Source organism: Plecotus auritus (genome assembly GCF_963455305.1).
Source record: "Plecotus auritus genome assembly, chromosome: 13".
Taxonomy (NCBI): Eukaryota; Metazoa; Chordata; class Mammalia; order Chiroptera; family Vespertilionidae; genus Plecotus; species Plecotus auritus.
In genome coordinates this window covers 13,412,506-13,430,436 of record NC_137779.1, presented here as the reverse complement: position 1 = coordinate 13,430,436, position 17,931 = coordinate 13,412,506, and the positions used below count along the sequence as shown (strand labels likewise).

Here is a 17,931-nt window from a genome sequence, read left to right as displayed (position 1 = left end):
AGGCTTGAACCTGTCCAAACATAGTAGCGGCTCTCCATACTCAAATTGGATGGTGACTAGAGGCTAGAACATATAGCTGCCTCGAGACGTCATCTGAAGGGTGTGAGCTGTCGAGGACCAGACTCGGGTGTTTTAATAGCCTCTCTTCTGTTACTTTGGTGTGGGATGAAGGTATAATCTTAGTTATACTTTCTTCCCTGGGACTACACAGGGCACAGAGCCCTTCAGATGACCAATTCTCTCGGGGAGCAATTACTGCTTGCTGACTTCCTGAGCACTTGGTAATAGTCTGCTCTGGTTTTTAGCTGAGCTGCGGCCAGGGCAATGATTTGATAATAAGAGATCCTGATCAAATTAAAGAGCCATTTGCTTCTGGCTGGTGATGTTGACAAAAGGGTTGGTGTGTGCACTGCCTGCTTTTTTTTTTTTTTTTTTTAAGGTCAAAGAAACGGTAACTACAAACTAGTACAAAAAGCAAAATAACCAGCAGCAGCGTCAAGTTTATTTTCTTTCACTCTTAACATCAGGAGACGGGTCCGCTCTGTATGTGCTGCATTCGGAACTGGCTTTTGTAGCCTCTCCGTTGGAGGACTTTAAATTGGAAGTGGGCACCTTGGGAAGGTGCCTATACGATGAGTCTCTAACCTGCTCAGCTCTGTGACTTGGAACCAAGCACTCAGCTCTTGGCTCTCAGTGCCTGGTTCTCACACACATGCATGCTCACAGTGGCATGTTTTTTTAAGACAGTTTTGCTCAGTTGGCTGTCATAGTGAAAGTCGTTTGTACGGTAATTCTTTGACTCTGAGAATAGGATGGGATTGCTCTCCATGTGAGTGTTAGAAAAGGATTTGGAGTATATCCCACCCACAGTGTTCAGAAAGGCAGACAAGAAGGGGCATGAAATACTCCCTGGTGTACCGCTGGCTTGGCCCATCTAAGTCAGGAGCTTTGCAGGCACCTAGGAGCGCTGTGGGCAGTGGTGGTGACAGGCAGAGAGGGTGGGCAGGGTTACCATTGCCCCGCCTGGCCTGGGATCGCGCGTGTGCGCAGCTCCCTGGGAGCTCAGGGACCACATGGAGATTGTGATTGGTCTCTAGACCACACCTAGTTGGTGAGTGCAGCTGCTGCCTGAGAATCCCGCATCTCTGCCGGGATCGCTGGAGTGCACACAAGCTACCTTCGGACACCAGATTGGAGAGAGAGCTCTGAGCTGCCGAGGCGGAGTCCTGAAAACTTGGCTAAGTGAGTGAAATGAGGAGAGGGAAGCTAGTGGGGCGCTGAGGGGAGTTCCTGGGCAGGGCAGCAGTGGAGGTAAAGAGCTGGTTTGTGATGGTCACCATCTGATTCCATCTGTGGTGGAAGAGCAGCGGGGCTGGAGCAGATGGACAGGAGCACGATGGGGAAGGAGATAAGCCCAGAATCAAACCGAGAGCCACCTCTTGGCACTCCTGCAATCCTGGCCAGCCAGAGGGCTAGCATGCCGGACCACAAAGCAAAGATCCTCAGATCTGCTACTGACAAGCGTTGGGGCCAGGGGATTGCAGAGGGGCTGCAGTGAGGGCCTGCTGCCTTTCCCACCCCAGGTGGTCTCTTTCCCTCCCGAGCAGCAGATGGCTTGAGCTGCAGCCTGAGCGGTGGGAAAAGAAAGCTTGACTCCATCAGCCCATTAGCAGCACTCGAAACATTAAAAATGCAGGAGCTGGATGGGAGGAGCGGCTGGGGAGGGAGACTAAAGGCGGCGGAGCTGGGAACAGCTAGGCTGCTTTGCCGTCCAAGCCCAGATCCAGACGGGGAGCCCAAGAACGAGGGGGAACTTTTGGTTTAAAAGAGTGAGCATCCGATGGTGGTGAGGGCCAAAATCGGCGCTTTGGGCTTCCTTAGCCTTAGAGAGGCGTTTACTCTTCGGAGGGCGGGACCTCACCCAGCCACCTGCGTCCAAGGCGCCTTGTGTCCGATGGAGGCTGGCCGCGGGCGGAATCGTCTCTCTGCGTACTCAGGGTCTCCCGGCTGCCCGTGCCCTGCAGGTCTTCGGCCACCGGCGCAGAGCGATGCCGGCCTTGTCCACCATCCACGTGCTGCAGCTGCTGCGGGAGCTGCTGGCCTTCGTGCTCCTCAGCTACACGGTGCTCCTGGGCGCGCTGCTGCTGGCCGGCTGGACCACCTACTTCCTGGTGCTGAAGTGACAGCGCCTCCGCGCGGCTCCCCGCCCCTCCCGGCCTCCTCACTCCCGGGCCGGGGTCCAGCCACCGGTCACCACGGCCGGCTTCGCCCCGCCCACCCCGCGCCCTCAGGCCAGGGCCCGGCCCACTCCGCGCGGAAGCTCCGGCGGTTGGGTACCGGGCGCGGCCGTTATAGCCGTTTCCCTAATCCCCGCCCCCTTCTTTCCCGCCTACCCAATCACGACTGCTCCCTCGGGCTGGGCGTGGTCATGGGGCCAGGCCCTCTGGAGTGGAGGCCGCGCCCCGCCCTCCCCGCTCACGAAGTTTCGTCACTTCCGGCGTGTGCGTCTGGCGTCCGCTGGCCGTGGGATGGCGGCTCTGAGGGGTTGGCTGTCGCGGAGTGTATCCTCCTTCTTCAGGTACCGCCGCGGAGTAGGTGTAGGTGGGCGGGACGCCAGACGAAGAGGCGACGCGGAGAGCGCTCGGCGCGGCCGCTGCCCCGGCCTTGCTGGCATGCCCTTCCCTTATCGGCCCGCCCCTCTCTCTGGTCCGAGGGCGTCCCGCCTCGGCGGGGCGGGTTCTTCCCTCACTGGCGGCTTTTCCGTTATCCCACCTGTGGAACGCGAGCCCCCCGGCCTCCCACTGTCTTTCTGGGGCGGCTTGGCCTGCCCGCGAGTTCTCGCTGCTCTCGAAGCCCGGGCAGGCGGCGGAAGTGTTCCCTGCGGACAGAAGGGGCAGGGGAGTCGGTCAGCACCCTCGCAGCACCTGCGGCCCAGGTGTGGTCGGCGGGGACTATCAGACACCTTGCGGGAGGCCCTGTGCCAGACTCTGCCCGCGGGAGCTTGTTTGAGTGTGAGGTTTTAAAAAGCTTAAGCGGCCACACCTGGCACCTGTCGAATCCAGCGCCGCCTTTCGGCTCGCATTCCCGCCCTGCGGGGGTTCGCGGAGCTGGGCAGCGAGGGGAGGGAGGACTTCAGCCAGTCCCGGCTTCCCAGTCCAGCACGCCCCGCCGCTGGGAAGGCCGACCCCACACCTGCCCGTAGGTTCCTGCGAAGCCGCAGTTGGAGTTCCCACCCCCTGTGAATGGTCGCGGGGACTTATACAGATTGGTGGGTGTGACCTCTGGCCCAGCTCGTGTGCCTCGGTGGTTAAGCATTGACCTATGAACCAGGAAGTCACAGATTCCTGGTCAGGGCTCATGCCTGGGTTGCTGCACATACCATCGATGATTCTCTCTCATCATTGATGTTTCTATCCGTCTCCCTCTCCCTTCCTCTCTGAAATAAAAACATTTAAAAAATAAATGTGGCCTCTGTGTCTAGATACAGACGGAGTGTTCCTGTCGTGGCCAGCTTCAGGAGGCGCTGTTTCTCGGAGTTGGTAAGACCATGGCACAAAACCGTGGCCGTGGGAGTCGGTGTGACCCTGTGTGCAGTTCCCATTGCGCAGGTAAGGCACGATGTGTCATTCGGCAGCATGTCCTCACACAGGAAGCTCTCATAGTTATAATCTACCCAGTGCTTGCTAGCGAGCGCTCTCTCTCTCTCTCTCTCTCTCTCTCTCTCTCTCTCTCTCTCTCTCTCTCTCACACACACACACACACACACACACACGATGGTGTACTCTCCACTGTGCCAGCGTCTTTTCAGAGCTGACCAAACATTAATATTCCCATTTTGGTTGCCTCTTTTTGTAGGAACGTTATCTGAAGTTATCAAATTGTATAAGGAGGGAAGAGAGAATTAAGTATATTACAGTCTATCACTGAAATAGTCTTTCGTTTAACAAAAATGTCTTGAGCGTTTTTTGTGTACCGTACACCGAACAAAACAGAGTTCCTGCTCTCTTAGAGCTTACATACTAGAGAGAAGAAAGGGGAGAAAATGAACAGATATAAAATGCCAGGTGGCCCTGGCTGGTGTGGCTCGGTTGTGTGTCATAGGTTTGATTCCTAGTCAGGGCACATTCTATTTTATTTTTCTCTCAACCCTTCTTTTTTTCTCTTTCTCTCTCAAAGCAATAATAATAATAATAATAAACCCATCTTTTTTTAAAAAGCCAGGTGGTGAGTTCTGTGCAGAAAACAAATAGGGTGAGCGAATAGGAAGTGCTGGACAGAGCTGTTACGTTTTAGATACGGTGGTCTGGGAAGTCCACTCTGATGACGTGGTAGTTAAGTGGAGATCAGAATGATTTGTGAGAGTGAGCCATATAATATTTTGGGGAAGACTTTCCAGGCAGAAGGAACTCAAGTGCAAAGGTAGAAGCATAATACCCTCAAGGTCCATACATGTTGTTGCAAATGGCAGGATTTTATTCTTTTATATTGCTGAATAATATTCCATTGTGTGTGTGTTTGTACATACACATACATACCACATCTTTTATCCATCTATCACTGGACACCTAGGTTGCTTCTGTATCTCGGGTATTGTAAATGAACATAGAATGCATATCTTTTTTTTTTTTTTTTAATATATATTTTATTGATTTTTTTACAGAGAGGAAGGGAGAGGGATAGAGAGTTAGAAACATTGATGAGAGAGAAACATCGATCAGCTGCCTCCTGCACACCCCCCACTGGGGACATGCCTGCAACCAAGGTACATGCCCTTGACCGGAATTGAACCTGGGACCTTTCAGTCCGCAGGCCGACGCTCTACCACTGAGCCAAACCGGTTTCGGCTGCATATCTTTTTTTAAAAATATATTTTTATTGCTTTCAGAGAGGAAGGGAATGGGAGAGATAGAAACATCAACGATGAGAGAATCATTGATTGGCTGCTTCCTGCACGCACCCCACTGGGGATCGAGTTTGCAACCTAGGCTCTATCCACTGAGCCAACCCAGCCAGGGCTGTATCTTTTCTAATTAGTGATTTCGTTTTCAGATAAATACCCAGAAGTAGAATTGCTGGATCGTATGGCAGTTTTATTTTTAATTTTTTAGGGAGACACCGTATTATTTTCCATAGTGACTCCACTAATGTACAATCCCACCAACAGTGCATGAGGGTTCCCTTTTCTCCACATCCTGGTCAGCACTTGTTGATTTGTTGATAATAGCTGACAGCCATTCTGACAGGTGTGAGGTGATCATTCATTGTGGTTTTAATTTGCATTTCTGTGATGATTAGTGATGTTGAACATCTTTTCATGTGTGTTGGCCATCTTGGGAAAAATATCTGTTCAGGTCCTGACATGTTTTAATTTTTCTTTGGGGGTGGGGGGACACGTTGTATGAGTTCTTTATATATTTTAAACGTTAACCCTTTATGAAATGTATCATTTGCGAATATCTTCTCCCATTCAGCAGGTTATCTTTTCACTTTGTTGATGGTTTCCTTTGCAAGACTTTTTGATATATTGCCATTTGTTTATTTTCTCTTTTGTTACCCTGGCTTGAGGAGATATTTTCAAAAATATATTGCTAAGAGCAATGGTCAAAGAGTTTATTGCCTGTGTTTTTCCTTTTAGGAGTTTAATAGTTTCAGGTCTAACATTTAAGGTTTTTATCTATTTTGAGTTTGTTTTTGTATATGGTGTAAGAAAGCAATCTATTTTTATTTGTCCAGTTTTGCCAACACCAGTTACTGAAATGATTGTCTTTACCCCCACTGTATATCCTTGCTGCCTTTGTCATAGATTGACCATATAATGAGGTTTTATTTCTGGACTCTCTATTCCATTGTTGTTTTTTTTGTTTTTTTAATATATTTTATTGATATTTTACAGAGAGGAAGGGAGAGGGAGAGAGAGCTAGAAACATCGATGAGAGAGAAACATCGATCAGCTGCCTCCTGCACACCTCCCACTGGGGATGTGCCCGCAACCAAGGTACATGCCTTTGACCAGAATCGAACCCGGGACCCTTCAGTCCACAGGCCGACGCTCTATCCACTGAGCCAAACCGGTTTCAGCCCATTGTTCTTTTTTATGCCAGTACCATACTGTGTGATTATTGTTGCTTTATGGTATAGTTTGGTATCAGGGAGCATGATAGCTCCCACTTTCTCAAGATTTCTTTGGTTATTTGGTGTGGGGTTTTTTTGTTTTTGTTTTTGTGGTTCCATATAAATTTTAGGAATAGGTGGTCTAATTTGAGAAGAATGCCATTGGTATTTTAATAGGGATTGCATTGAATCTGTATGTCACTTTTAGTAGTGAGGACATTATAATGATGTTAATCCTTCCATTTATTTGTATCTTGTTCAGTGCATGACAGTTTACAGAGTATAGGACTTTCACCTCTTTGGTTAAATTTATTCCTAGGTATCTTATATTTCTCATGCAATTTTGAATGAACTGTTTTCTTAATTTCTCCTTCTGATCATTTATTATTGGTGTATAGAAACAATAGATTTCAGTATATGGATTCCGTATCCTGAAACTTTACTGGAGTCATTTATTCTAATAATTTTTTTGGCCCTAACTAGTTTGGCTCAGTGGATAGAGCATCGGCCTGCGGACTGAAGGGTCCCAGGTTCAATTCCGGTCAAGGGCATGTACCTTGGTTGCGGGCACATCCCCAGTAGGGGGTGCGCAGGAGGCAGCTGATCGATGTTTCTCTCTCATCGATGTTTCTAATTCTCTATCCCTCTCCCTTCCTCTCTGTAAAAATCAATAAAATATATTAAAAAAATAATTTTTTGGTAGGAGGCTTTAGGGTTTTTTATATATAGTATTATGTCGCCTGACATAATTTTTAAAGGTGCATGTGAAACTAGGAAGACCAAGAGGAGTCTAGGCACGAGATGATAGTGCACTTGGTCTAGGTGGGCAGCAGTGGAGGTGGGAGAATAGGGCTTGCTGATGGGTTAGATGTGGAGTATATAACCTAGATGCTTTTAAAAGGCCTAAGCAAAGAAAGAATGGAGTGCCATAGGTTTTTGGAGGAAGAAATAAAGAATTGATGGTCTGAGATATTTAGTAGACATCTAGGTGGAACTGTTAAGCAGACAGTTGATATGAAAGGTGGTACCTTGTTTTTAACAATCACTGGTTATAATCTCAGGAAGAACTAAATAGGAAACCAGCAAATTCCACTTTAGCAAGATATTCCTGATACTTAAATGTGTGTTTATCCTCTAAGATTAATTCCATTTATTACAAGTATTTTCAGCATCCTCTGAGGCTCACTGATGAGCCCTCACCGTTTTGTGCCTCCACTTTAACTTTTGTCGCTGCACACTGATGAATCTTTAACCCTCAAACCTTTACTTGAACAGCGGCCATTTTCAGTCACAATTAGGACATTTTTGGGTTTGTCTTTCTCAGTTTGTGTACTAGTCTGAAGCCCCATTTACCTCAGTCAGGGTCACATAAGAGGAACCTCTAGTTGTTCTCCTGCAGGAATAGCGTTTTTGTTCTTCAGCACCTGCGGCAGCTCTGCATTGTGTTAGACTCAAATCCAAGGGACTCCCGTGCCCTCCCGCCCCAGTTCCTGAACACCCCCTACACGCATGTATTATTTTCCTCCTTGTGTCTTCTACCCAGATGCCTCACCACTGATCCTAGTTATCTTCAGGCCCAAATCCACCTCTCCTTAAAGCCAGTCCTCGTCCAACAATCTTCTTTTCTGACCACTTAATGTTGTCTATTTTTATATTTTATGATAGTCCATCAGCAGAGCCCATGGGAAGATTTAGTGTGAGGTCTGGATGTCTGTCTTTTTGGTGAAATTGTATAACTACTCTGAGCTTCCATTTCCTCTTCTATTAGAAGTGATACTTTCTGGACTGTTGTGAGGAACTGGTGAAAGTGCACTGTAAAACAGGGCATTATGAAGACGTTAAGTTATCAGACTAGATCAAAATTAGCTTCTCATAAGCACAGATACTGTCATTCCTTCCTTTCTAGCCCCTCGGTATACGGTACATAATGAATACTTATTTGAATGAAATACAGATAAGGTAAATAAATTCTTGATTTGCTCCTGTATCAAAGATATTTATTGATTACTGCTTTCAACAGGCAACACTATGTATTTACACTCTTTAGCAAGAACAAGACACTAGGTGATGGAGGGGGTTGGTTTCCTTGTTAGCTGTAGAACAATCAGGGCTCTGCTGAGGAAGAAAAAGGCAGAGTCAGGTGGTTATATTGGCTTTTTTAACATAATAGCTGAGGTCAGAGTGCTCATTCTGCTCAAAGTTGCCCATTTACTTTCTCCTCCGCTTAATCCTCAACTCTGTGAAGCCTTTTGTAGCTGTTCTCACTCAACACAGAAGTGATTGCTCCCATGGTCTTGATTGCATTCCTTTTTTTTTCAAGTTCTCTATAAGCTCCAGCCCTTCCCCTCCTTATCTGAAATCTTTGAGGGCAAAGAATGTATCTCTATTTTTATATCCCAAGCATCTAGCACTGTGGTAATGAATGAATCATACCTTCATGAGATTTGTTGGTTATAATTACTAGCCTTTTATGTAAAGAAAACTGTGCTGTTTGCAGCAGCGACTAAAGAATAAAAGTAGGTAGAAAGCATGCTCTGGAATTACTTCTACTTATTGTCTTCAATAGCCAAAATAAAGCTTAAGAAGGAGTTGACACAAGTAGCACAGTGCAGGTGCAGTCTGAGAATTACGTTTCCACCTGGCTGTCTGGGACACCTTCTCAGCTTGTGCTTTGGAAGTTGAGTGAAAATGTTTGTGTCTTTCAGAAATCAGAGCCTCATTCTCTCAGTAACGACGCACTAATGAGGAGGGCTGTGTCTCTGGTAACAGATAGCACCTCCACCTTTCTCTCTCAGACCACGTATGCGCTGATTGAAGCCATCACAGAGTATACCAAGGTAAGCCTCGCTCATCTAGACCAGTGGGTAGCAACCTGGCTCACAGACCAAGCCAGTCTGGTGCCTGCTTTTGTGAGTTAACAGTTGCAACAGGCTATAGGGCCCACAAAGCCTAAAATATTTACTCTTGCCCTGATCTAAAGCACTGGTTTTTAAAAGAAAAACCTTAAATATAGCAGCGCAGTTTGTAAGACAGGGGAACCAAGATGATTTGGTGCAGTTAGGGGTGAAAGGGCCCAAAGTCTACCACCAGCAGCACCAGGGGCCTTTCTGTGAGGGCAGTTTGGAAACCACTGTTGTGAGCTAATAGAGTATATGGGTAATCACAATCATTGAAAATTCTCGTATCTATTTTCTAGCAGTTTTCTGAGCCTTCTCAGTCTCCCTCTGCATTGTGCTCTCTTTCTATGTCTGAGTTACTCACAAGCTCTTAAAAACACAAAAGTTGATAAGTGGAGCTCCCGCCCTGGAATAATACCCACCCCTACTTCCCACACCATGCGTGTCTGGGAGGCCGAGGACTGAAGGCCGGTTTGCTGTAATGGGACTTCATCATCTGCAGGTGTGGATCTCACTAATCCTACTTCATATGCCTCACTTATTTCACTCAGACTTGTTTTTTCTATTTGTAGGCTGTTTATACCTTAGTTTCTCTGTACCGACAATATACAAGTTTACTCGGGAAAATGAATTCACAGGAGGAAGATGAAGTGTGGCAGGTGATCATAGGAGCCAGAGTTGAGGTAAGTAAGGAGTCAGGCATTTCTGTATGCCAGCTCCTGCCTCCTTGTGGTGTCTAACCAGTCACTGTTCTCTAAGTCTACCATTTTGAATAAGTCCTTTTAAATGTGCTTCACCTCTTCCTGTTGTCTGAAGCACTTTGTTTGATTTACAGATGACTTCAAAGCAGCAAGAGTACCTGAGGCTGGAGAGTACCTGGATGACCGCAGTTAGTCTTTCAGAGATGGCGGCGGAAGCTGCGTATCACACCGGTAGGTTCCAGTGTTCACTGGGGAGGTGCCGTTGGAGTTCTCTTCTGGAGGTAAAATGAGAGATTTGGATTAGATGGCCTAAAGCCCACTGTGGCTCTGACTTGGTGAGAAAAGGTCCCCATTCTGTTTGCACAATGGAGAAGATTAACACCCCTGGAGACCAAGCCAGTAGAAGCTAGGTTGTCAATATCTAGAAAATAAAATGGTAAAACTAGTGCCAACTGGAAAATTTGCCTTCAAATAGTTTTTAAACATTTATTTTATAATCCAGATAATTTATGAATAACTAATGTTTGTCTATTTCAGACTTTGTGGTAAGCATTTTATAGATACTTTTAAACACCCACAGTTCCCTTAAAGTAGAACCTATTGTTATCATTCCCACCTTACAGGTGAAGAAACTGGGGGCTAGTAACTCAACCAGGGTGCTGTGGCACAAGCAGCCATACTAGGGTTTAGGCCCAACCAGTGTGGCTCAGTGTTTGAGCATTGACCTATGAACCAGAAGGTCACAGTTCAATTCCCATTCTCTTTCTCCCTCTCTAAAATCAATAAAAGCATATATTTTTTAAAAAAGTATTTTGAGGGAAACCTGACTGGTCCATGGTCCCAAAAAGGTAGCTCACAAATTATAGCCCAGGACCAGCTCTTATTAAGATACGGGTATGTTAAAATATGTCTTTTTCTATTTCAGGATATCAGACTTGGGTCTCTATTGCCAAATTTTTAAAAGGTACAAAAAAGACTTCTTAACTAAAACCTGAGGAATCAGATTCTGAAGACAGGTCTGGCGTGGTGGTGGCAGTGGAGGTGGATACTGGCTGAGGCACTGCCGCGGGACTCCCAGACCACTCACCCAGGCAGGCTTAAATCTAGCAGAGGAAACAGGAGAGGAAGTAAGCATTATCTGAAAAAAACAGGCATTTCCCAGAACTGATCGAAAGGGCTCACAAAGGCTCTAAACAGATTCAGAATGTAAAAGTTCTAAAAAGTATAAGAAAAAAATAGATGTACTTACAAAGGAAGTATAATCAGACATCAGTCTTATCAGCAACCCCAGATGTGAGGTGACAAATGGAATAACCTGGAATTTTATATCCTATCCAGCCAAATATCATTAAAATGTGAACATAAAGATATTTTCAGGCATATAAAGACTCAAAGTTTACCAAACACGTTTTCTGGAAAAACTATGAAGAAAAATTATAAGCAACTGAAATACAAGAATAATGAATAAAATTTAGTAAAACATGTCAGAAGTTCTGAGTATTGAACAAATTTTTAAAAAATGAATCAATCTGGGGAAGTGAAAGCATGCTAAGCCTTCTTACCTTTTTGGGGAAGAAGAGGGACATTGGCTTAACATTAGACACGGCTAAATACTGCAAAGAGAATGGGGGGAAGGGACACAGAAAAGCAGGGCAGTTGAGGAGAAATGAAACCTATTAGAAAAGGCAAAGAAAAACAGGAACGGCAAACATCAGTAATCACAATAAGAACAGATTAAATTTACTGTTATTAAATGATCCTCTTAGATTATGTTAGAAAGAATTTTGGCTACAACTGTTTACAGAGGCACCTAAGACAAAATGGCATAGGAAAGTTGAAAGAGTGTTACCCAAAAACGCTGGCAGAGCAACGTCGGAAAAAGGATTTAGGACAAAGCATTAAAAGGGACAGAACAATTCGTAGAGAAGATAGCAATCATGAGGTACCTGGTATTGAGCTTTGTACGTACCTCAGACTCGCTGGTCAAGACCAAAACAGTTAAAGCTAAAAGGGTTGAACAGAATGATTTTTCAAAGCTTAACCAAATATATATACTGAAAAGAAAATTTTTACTCTCCACACACATTCTTTTTAAACAAATAGAACGTGTACAAAAACTGATTTTGTGCCAGGTGACAAAGACTCAGCAAATTCCTTGACTCTCCTTCCCCACCAAAACTCAAAATGGAAAATTAAAAATATTTAGAACTGTGATGATAAATGCAGTATATAGCAGACCCGGGACTTGTAAACTAATTGGCTTTAAAGAGAAATTGACATGTGTGTCATAAATACAAAGAACAGCAGCATGAATAACGTAATGTTCACTGTATGAGAAGTACTAAGTTACTTAGAACTTAGAAAAAGAACAAAATAAATCCACATAGTGTAAGAATAAAAGAAAACGTATAAGAAACTTGAAATAGTCAAGAAGGTAAAATTTGGTTCCTTGAAAAGGATTTAAAAATAAGATTTGGCACGTGTGGCTTTTTAGAGAGCAAAAGCAACATCTGAAAGAGCTATTATTGTTTTGAAGGTTTTTTACATTGTATGAGGATCCCAAATTGGCCCAAGAAGTAAAGAATCCAAAAAAAGACCAATCACCATACAGGTTGAAATATGAACCAGATATGTGTATTAAAAGATTCTGTGCCCCCAAAGTAGAAACTAAGCCCAGGCTGTTTTGTGGAGAGTTTTATCTACTCTTCTAGAAACATAATTCCTGTTACAGAAAGCGTACCAGTCATAGAAGATGATGAAAAACCTATTATAATGTATAAAGCCAGCACAGGCCTGATCTAAGATGACTAGACCAGCACCAAAACAAAAATATAGTTCAGTGTCACAAATACAGATGTAAATCAAGCATAGCCATTCACCCTCACAATACAGTGATAATCCAGCATTGGAAAAAACTGCCAACATAATTCACTACTTGAGGTCATGTACAGTAAAGGTTTTTAAAAAGCCACCCATGTAATCCTATCAATGTATGCCCCCAAAGCCTTCAATAAAATGTGGTACCCATTTGATTTCTATCTACAATTATTAATAGAGAGAATTTTCTTAAATGATAAAGGCTGATCCTACTTAACAGTGAAATATGAAAAGCATTTCCATCAAGGTCAGAAATGAGAGGTGGATGCCTGCTATAACCACTACCTTTCAGCATTGTACCAAAGGTTTTCATTAATGCAGTAAGATAGAAAACCATCCAAATGTTCAATAAATAATGGGTAAATATGCCTATCTCGTGATGAACTACACTAGCAACAGGTAAAAGAAATGATAGAGCTCAAAAACGTTTCTAAACAAAATTGCAAAAGACATTCAATAAATACCTTTTGTGCTATTATATAAACTTATAGTAATATTTTCCTAAGCATTCCATATGTATATGGCCAATTTTATTAGTGGTCTCTTAATTTATCAAAAAGAAATCAGTATTTGTGTATTTAAATTAACAAAGCATCTATTTTAAGAGCTATGTAGCTATAAAGATTGTGGGGATTGCATGTAATAATTATGATAGCTGCTCATAGCTGGAGAAATATGCTAGGACTTGGACAATAAAAAGTAAAATGCACACCTGAATGTGGAATTAGAGTTCTCTGCAGACAGAAGGCTGACAGGGAGGACAGGGGCTCAGATGACAACCACTCGCACCTGCCCTGTTGGCCTGCTCAGCTTAATTGTCCCATCTCTTGGCAGGAGCAGATCAGGCCTCTATAACCGCCAGGAATCACATTCAGCTGGTGAAGTCGCAGGTGCAGGAAGTGCGCCAGCTCTCCCAGAAAGCAGAAACCAAGTTGGCAGAAGCACAGACAGAAGAACTCCGTCAGAAAACACAGGAGGGGGATGACAGGGCTGAGCCGGAGCAGGAGGCCTACCTGCGTGAGGATTGAGGGCCTGAGCCACTGCCCACTTCTGCCCACTCAGCCTGGGGTCAGCACAGCTTTCTCTGCACGGAGAGGAGGCGCAGGTCCTGCCCTGGCCCATCAGGCCAGAGGCATTTGTGAGCTGTGAGTGCCTGACCCCTGACCTCAGGCTCGTACTGGACCTGGTTCTTAGTCCGGGGCACTGCAACCTGTTTACCGTTGCACCCCACTCAGCACAGCTGCCCTCTCACCCACCCACCGATTGTTACACTTCCTGCCCAGAGCATCTCACTAACCTGGCCAGACAGAGTCCTTTTCTGTCATGCCCACAAGTTCAGTAGCTGTTTTAACCTCATTTCCAAACTTACTCAAAAGGAGTTAGTATTTGCTCCCTCCATAGGGATGTGAGTTTTGGGGGGTGGGGAGCCTGTCCTCTTTGTAAGATTTCTTTTTAAGTGTTTCTAATGCCTTCTCTGACCTGGCCCCCTGGCCCAGTAAGGACAGCCCAGGCCAAGCAGCCAAAAGTCCATTCATTATTCTTAAGGGACTGAATGCAGAGTGTTACCTGGTACTTTCAACAGGACTTACTCCAACACCTGCTTCCTGTGTCCTTCTTTCCTTCGAGTTTCTCTATTGTATCTGAAGGAGAATAATTTTTTTGCATTTAAAAATGAAAATGTGTGTATCTTCTGGGGTCCTCTGCAGCCTCCCACTTTCACCCTCCTCCCCCCGACTGGCAGAATGCTAAGCGGCTCCAGAAGCTCCCCTTTTTCCCCCCTCCCCCATTTGCTGTGCTTGGGGAACCATTCAACACGTGTCGGTCCAAATTAGTCAGGTTTCAGTGTTTTTAATCAAAGTTAGAAAAGTTTGAGAGGGGGTTACAAAAACAAAGTCAGCATTTCCTGTAGACCATCATGGGTCAAGTTTCAAGTTTCTCAATTTCTATGATAGGAAAATCTACACTCAATCCATTCGGCCCACCCCTCAGAGCTGGGACAAGGGGCCAGCAGCGCACTTGAGCCCCTCTTCTGTCACCAGTGCCCACATGGTCCACATCTCCAGGGGGCTGAGCCGGTGCACCAGGAGGAGCCCTCTGAACAGGCAGGGGTCCAGGGGGTCCAGGGGCTGCCGTATTCCAAATGTCTTGAAGCCAGCATGGTGCATGGGGCTCACCCCCAGCTTCCTCAGGCACATACCCACAAAGACGTCATCGATGGGGAAGAGTTCAGCCTCTTCCACGGCTGCTCGGAGGTGCTGCACGGTGGCTCTGGACATGACATACCCTCCACCCCCGGCATAGGGCGGGTAATGGCGGGCCCTGTACATGGAGGGTGGGATGAAGTACTTGACCTTGGTGTTCCTGTTAGGCAGAGCCTGGCGGATGACATCTCCCACCAAGAGGTCCTGGGCTGGGTCCCAGCCGTCCAGGAACTCCAGGACATTGGGCACATGGACAAAGACATCGTCATCTCCCTTTAGCATGAAGTGGGCCTGGGGACAGGCAGCCGCCACCCAGCGCTGCAGGTGCAGCTCCTTGAGGGTCAGGTTGAAGAAGTCCTCAGTGAAGTCCCACTGGAGGATATCATCAAACTCCCGACTCTCATAGGCCAGCAGCTGGGCAGGGGGTGCCGGTCCTGCCACCCCTAGGAGGAACACCAGCTTCAGCTGCCGGCCCCGAGCCCAGTCTCCCACCCGGCCCCACGTGCTGCGGATGGCCGCACGCCGCTCCACATGGCCAGGCTGCGACTTGATGGCCAGGAGCAGAAAGACGTCCTCGGCACAGCCTGAAGGTTCCAGCAAAATGGAGAAATTGCGGCAGTGGCGATAGGTCAAGAAGAGACGGTGACGGCTAGGCAGGGACAGGGAGGCATTAGCCACAGTGTGGTTGGGTGGACAGTGGCTACGGCGGGGCCCCGGGGGAGCCCAGAAGGGCTGGCGGGCTGTGGGGACCCCTGCCGGCTTGGCCTCCTTCTTCAGGAAGAGCAGGCAGCTGAGCAGCAGCACAGCAAGGCTGTACAGGACCAGCCAGCCCAGCCTGCGGAACATGGCAGGGCCTGCAAGGAAAGAGCCTGTGAGCGGGCTCAGCCCGTCCCGGGACCAGCCTCAGCCTCCACCTTCGCCTCCCTGGTCCCAAGAGCAAGTTACCCAAAACCCTCTGGCCTTTGGGGCTGCTTTTATTTAATCTTTTAAGTGGGTCTTCCAGCTCTTCCCGAGTCCCTCTCCCCCAGGACAGACAGTTCACCTGCTATGCCAGCCCTTGCCTGCCTTCTGTCAGCAGAGGGCTCTTAGGCCAACTTTCCCCCCAAATGACTTGCAGCCACTTTAGAACAGGCACCATGCGCATTTTCAGCGTTTGCCAGGAAACTCCAGTACCTTGTATGCTTTAGTGACACGCCAGAGCTAGTTTAGCTTCGGGTTAAATTTGTTCTAAGGACCAAACAGGACAATCTGGGCTCTTACGTCTAAATCAAACCATTTCCAAGAGCCTGCTCTGTAGGTGGCAGGCCCTGTGTTGGGTGTCTCAGCCCCAGCAGAGCAGCAGATGGAGCCACCACTGAGCACCCCCTTCAATCTGCTGAGATGGCCTGGGTTCTTGGGGTTTTAGGGACAAAACCCACGCACAGGAAGAACATGGAAGCAAGTAGGAAGCTGGAGACTGGAGCCAGGCTCGTAGCACTTCCAGATCTGGTTGTCTCCGGTTCCCGGCAATGCAAACAGGCCAAGAAACGCTAACCAACAGAGGCACGTGCCCAAGGTCCAGAGTAGCAAAGCCAGGCCTCAAAGCCCTCCACTTTGCCACTCTTGCCACCTTGTCCTGGTCCGACAGGCCTCTCGGTCTACCCACGTCAGCCTCTGCCTATTGTCCCTGCCGCTGCCACCCCACAGAAGCATCTCTTCCAGCTGCTAGGGATGCGGTGACAGGCAAGACAGGCAGGGTGTGAGCCCTCACAAAGACCCTGAAAACAAGTATGAACTTCAGACAGTGCCGGGACATGACAGCAGTGTCACGGGAGCCAGGGACCGGGAAGGCTGTTGAAACCACGGAGTTTAGAAAGCCCACCTTGATAAAGGACATTTGAGCAAGAACTGGATGGAGTAAGGGACCAAACCCCATAGAGATGTGGAGAGCGCGCACCGGGCAGAGGGACAGTTAAGCGTGGAGCCCCTGAAGCAGGCGTGCAGTGGCTGGATATGGAGCAGGCAGGAGCGGGCAGAGGTGAGGGAGGTGGCTGAGGCAGCCGAAGCGTAAGGGCTGCGTGAGGGCGCCGGCGTTACTGCGGGCACCTGGAGGTCCACTGGAGGACTCAGCAGAGGCAGTAAAAGGGTTTACATGGTGTGAAATTCACTGCAGCTGCCGCCTAGATAATGGATCCGGGAAGAGCGAGTGGAAACAGGAGACCAGATGAAAACTCATTAATGGGGACCCAGGACGCAGTCGAGGCTAGGGTGGGTGTAGCTATGGAACGGGAGGGCAGGATGGGTTTCGGGTGGAAAAATGGGTTTCAGGTGTGGCAGGCTGTGAGTCACGGGCCCCCGGGTGGGTAGTGATGCCAATTACGAAGCAGCTGCAAAGCAAGTAAGCGGCTTGGTTTTGTCGTGCGAGTCTCAGTAGCCAGGGCTGGACTGCACGAGGGACCTATGGCCCTTCTGCCCACCCCTCTCCACTGTGCCCAAACCCTCGGTGGCCTCCACTGCCTGAGCAACAAGTCCGCACCGCAGTGACCGGCAGCTTCGGCTCCGTCTCCCCCGCCCTCCCGCCCGCACACCTGGGAATCCCTCGCCAGGGCTGCCGGCTAAGAGGCTCCCCGCTCCCCACCGTAAACTCCCCAGCCTGATTCGTAACCCGCACCCGCTCAGCGAGTGCGCCACCCCCTCTAAGTGGGTGCTGAGCCCCAAGGGTTTGTAATTGTTTCTGGGATGACAGCTAACCTGACATGCCACGACGAGACAAAGCCAAAGCTGGTTCATTCCTTCCACGCGAGTCTCCACAGGGCTGTTGTGGGGCCGCGGGACCGCCAAGCACGGACCAGGAGCCCGCGGTGGACACCCCTCCGGGGCTGAGCGGACAAGCAGCGGCGCCCCTCTGCGCACGAGGCACCCTTCCCCGCAGCGGGGCTCCAGGCGCCCCGGGCGGGCACGACCCGCCCCTCGCGGACCTACCTGAGCCGCGTGGCCGGTCAGGCGCAGGCGAGGAGTTAAGCGAGCAGCTCGCGCAGTGGAGCGGGGACCCGGAGCATCAGCCGCACGCACCTCGCTCAGCTCGGGCGGTGGGCGGGGCCCGGCCGCGGCCTCTTTTGTGCCGACCACGCCCACCAGTGGGGGGCGCTTCTGGGCGGGTCCCCT

The 17,931-nt window shown here is 48.1% G+C and overlaps 3 protein-coding genes and 1 long non-coding RNA gene across 4 annotated transcripts; 2 read left to right on the top strand and 2 right to left on the bottom strand.

The window, feature by feature from the left end:
• Positions 1-2,048: 2,048 nt before the first annotated feature.
• On the top strand, positions 2,049-2,183 carry LOC308238403 (uncharacterized protein; the record flags this gene model as incomplete). Its single annotated transcript, XM_080650222.1, has 1 exon — positions 2,049-2,183. The coding sequence occupies one exon, from the start codon at positions 2,049-2,051 to the stop codon at positions 2,181-2,183; it is 135 nt and encodes a 44-aa protein (XP_080506348.1).
• Positions 2,152-14,186, top strand: DIABLO (diablo IAP-binding mitochondrial protein). Its single transcript, XM_080650221.1, has 6 exons — positions 2,152-2,578; positions 3,482-3,608; positions 8,817-8,948; positions 9,581-9,691; positions 9,844-9,940; positions 13,421-14,186. The coding sequence occupies exons 1-6, from the start codon at positions 2,529-2,531 to the stop codon at positions 13,612-13,614; spliced, it is 711 nt and encodes a 236-aa protein (XP_080506347.1). The 5' UTR covers positions 2,152-2,528; the 3' UTR covers positions 13,615-14,186.
• Positions 8,085-12,105, bottom strand: LOC308238404. The gene is made up of 3 exons (XR_013959556.1): positions 10,695-12,105; positions 9,885-9,984; positions 8,085-8,226 (listed from the first exon to the last, which is right to left on the bottom strand). It is a non-coding gene; the product is annotated as an uncharacterized lncRNA (long non-coding RNA).
• A 239-nt stretch (positions 14,187-14,425) lies between the features above and the next one.
• On the bottom strand, positions 14,426-17,615 carry B3GNT4 (UDP-GlcNAc:betaGal beta-1,3-N-acetylglucosaminyltransferase 4). Its single transcript, XM_080650220.1, has 2 exons — positions 17,518-17,615; positions 14,426-16,946 (listed from the first exon to the last, which is right to left on the bottom strand). The coding sequence occupies exon 2, from the start codon at positions 15,631-15,633 to the stop codon at positions 14,572-14,574; it is 1,062 nt and encodes a 353-aa protein (XP_080506346.1). The 5' UTR covers positions 15,634-16,946; positions 17,518-17,615; the 3' UTR covers positions 14,426-14,571.
• Between the last annotated feature and the right edge of the window lie 316 nt (positions 17,616-17,931).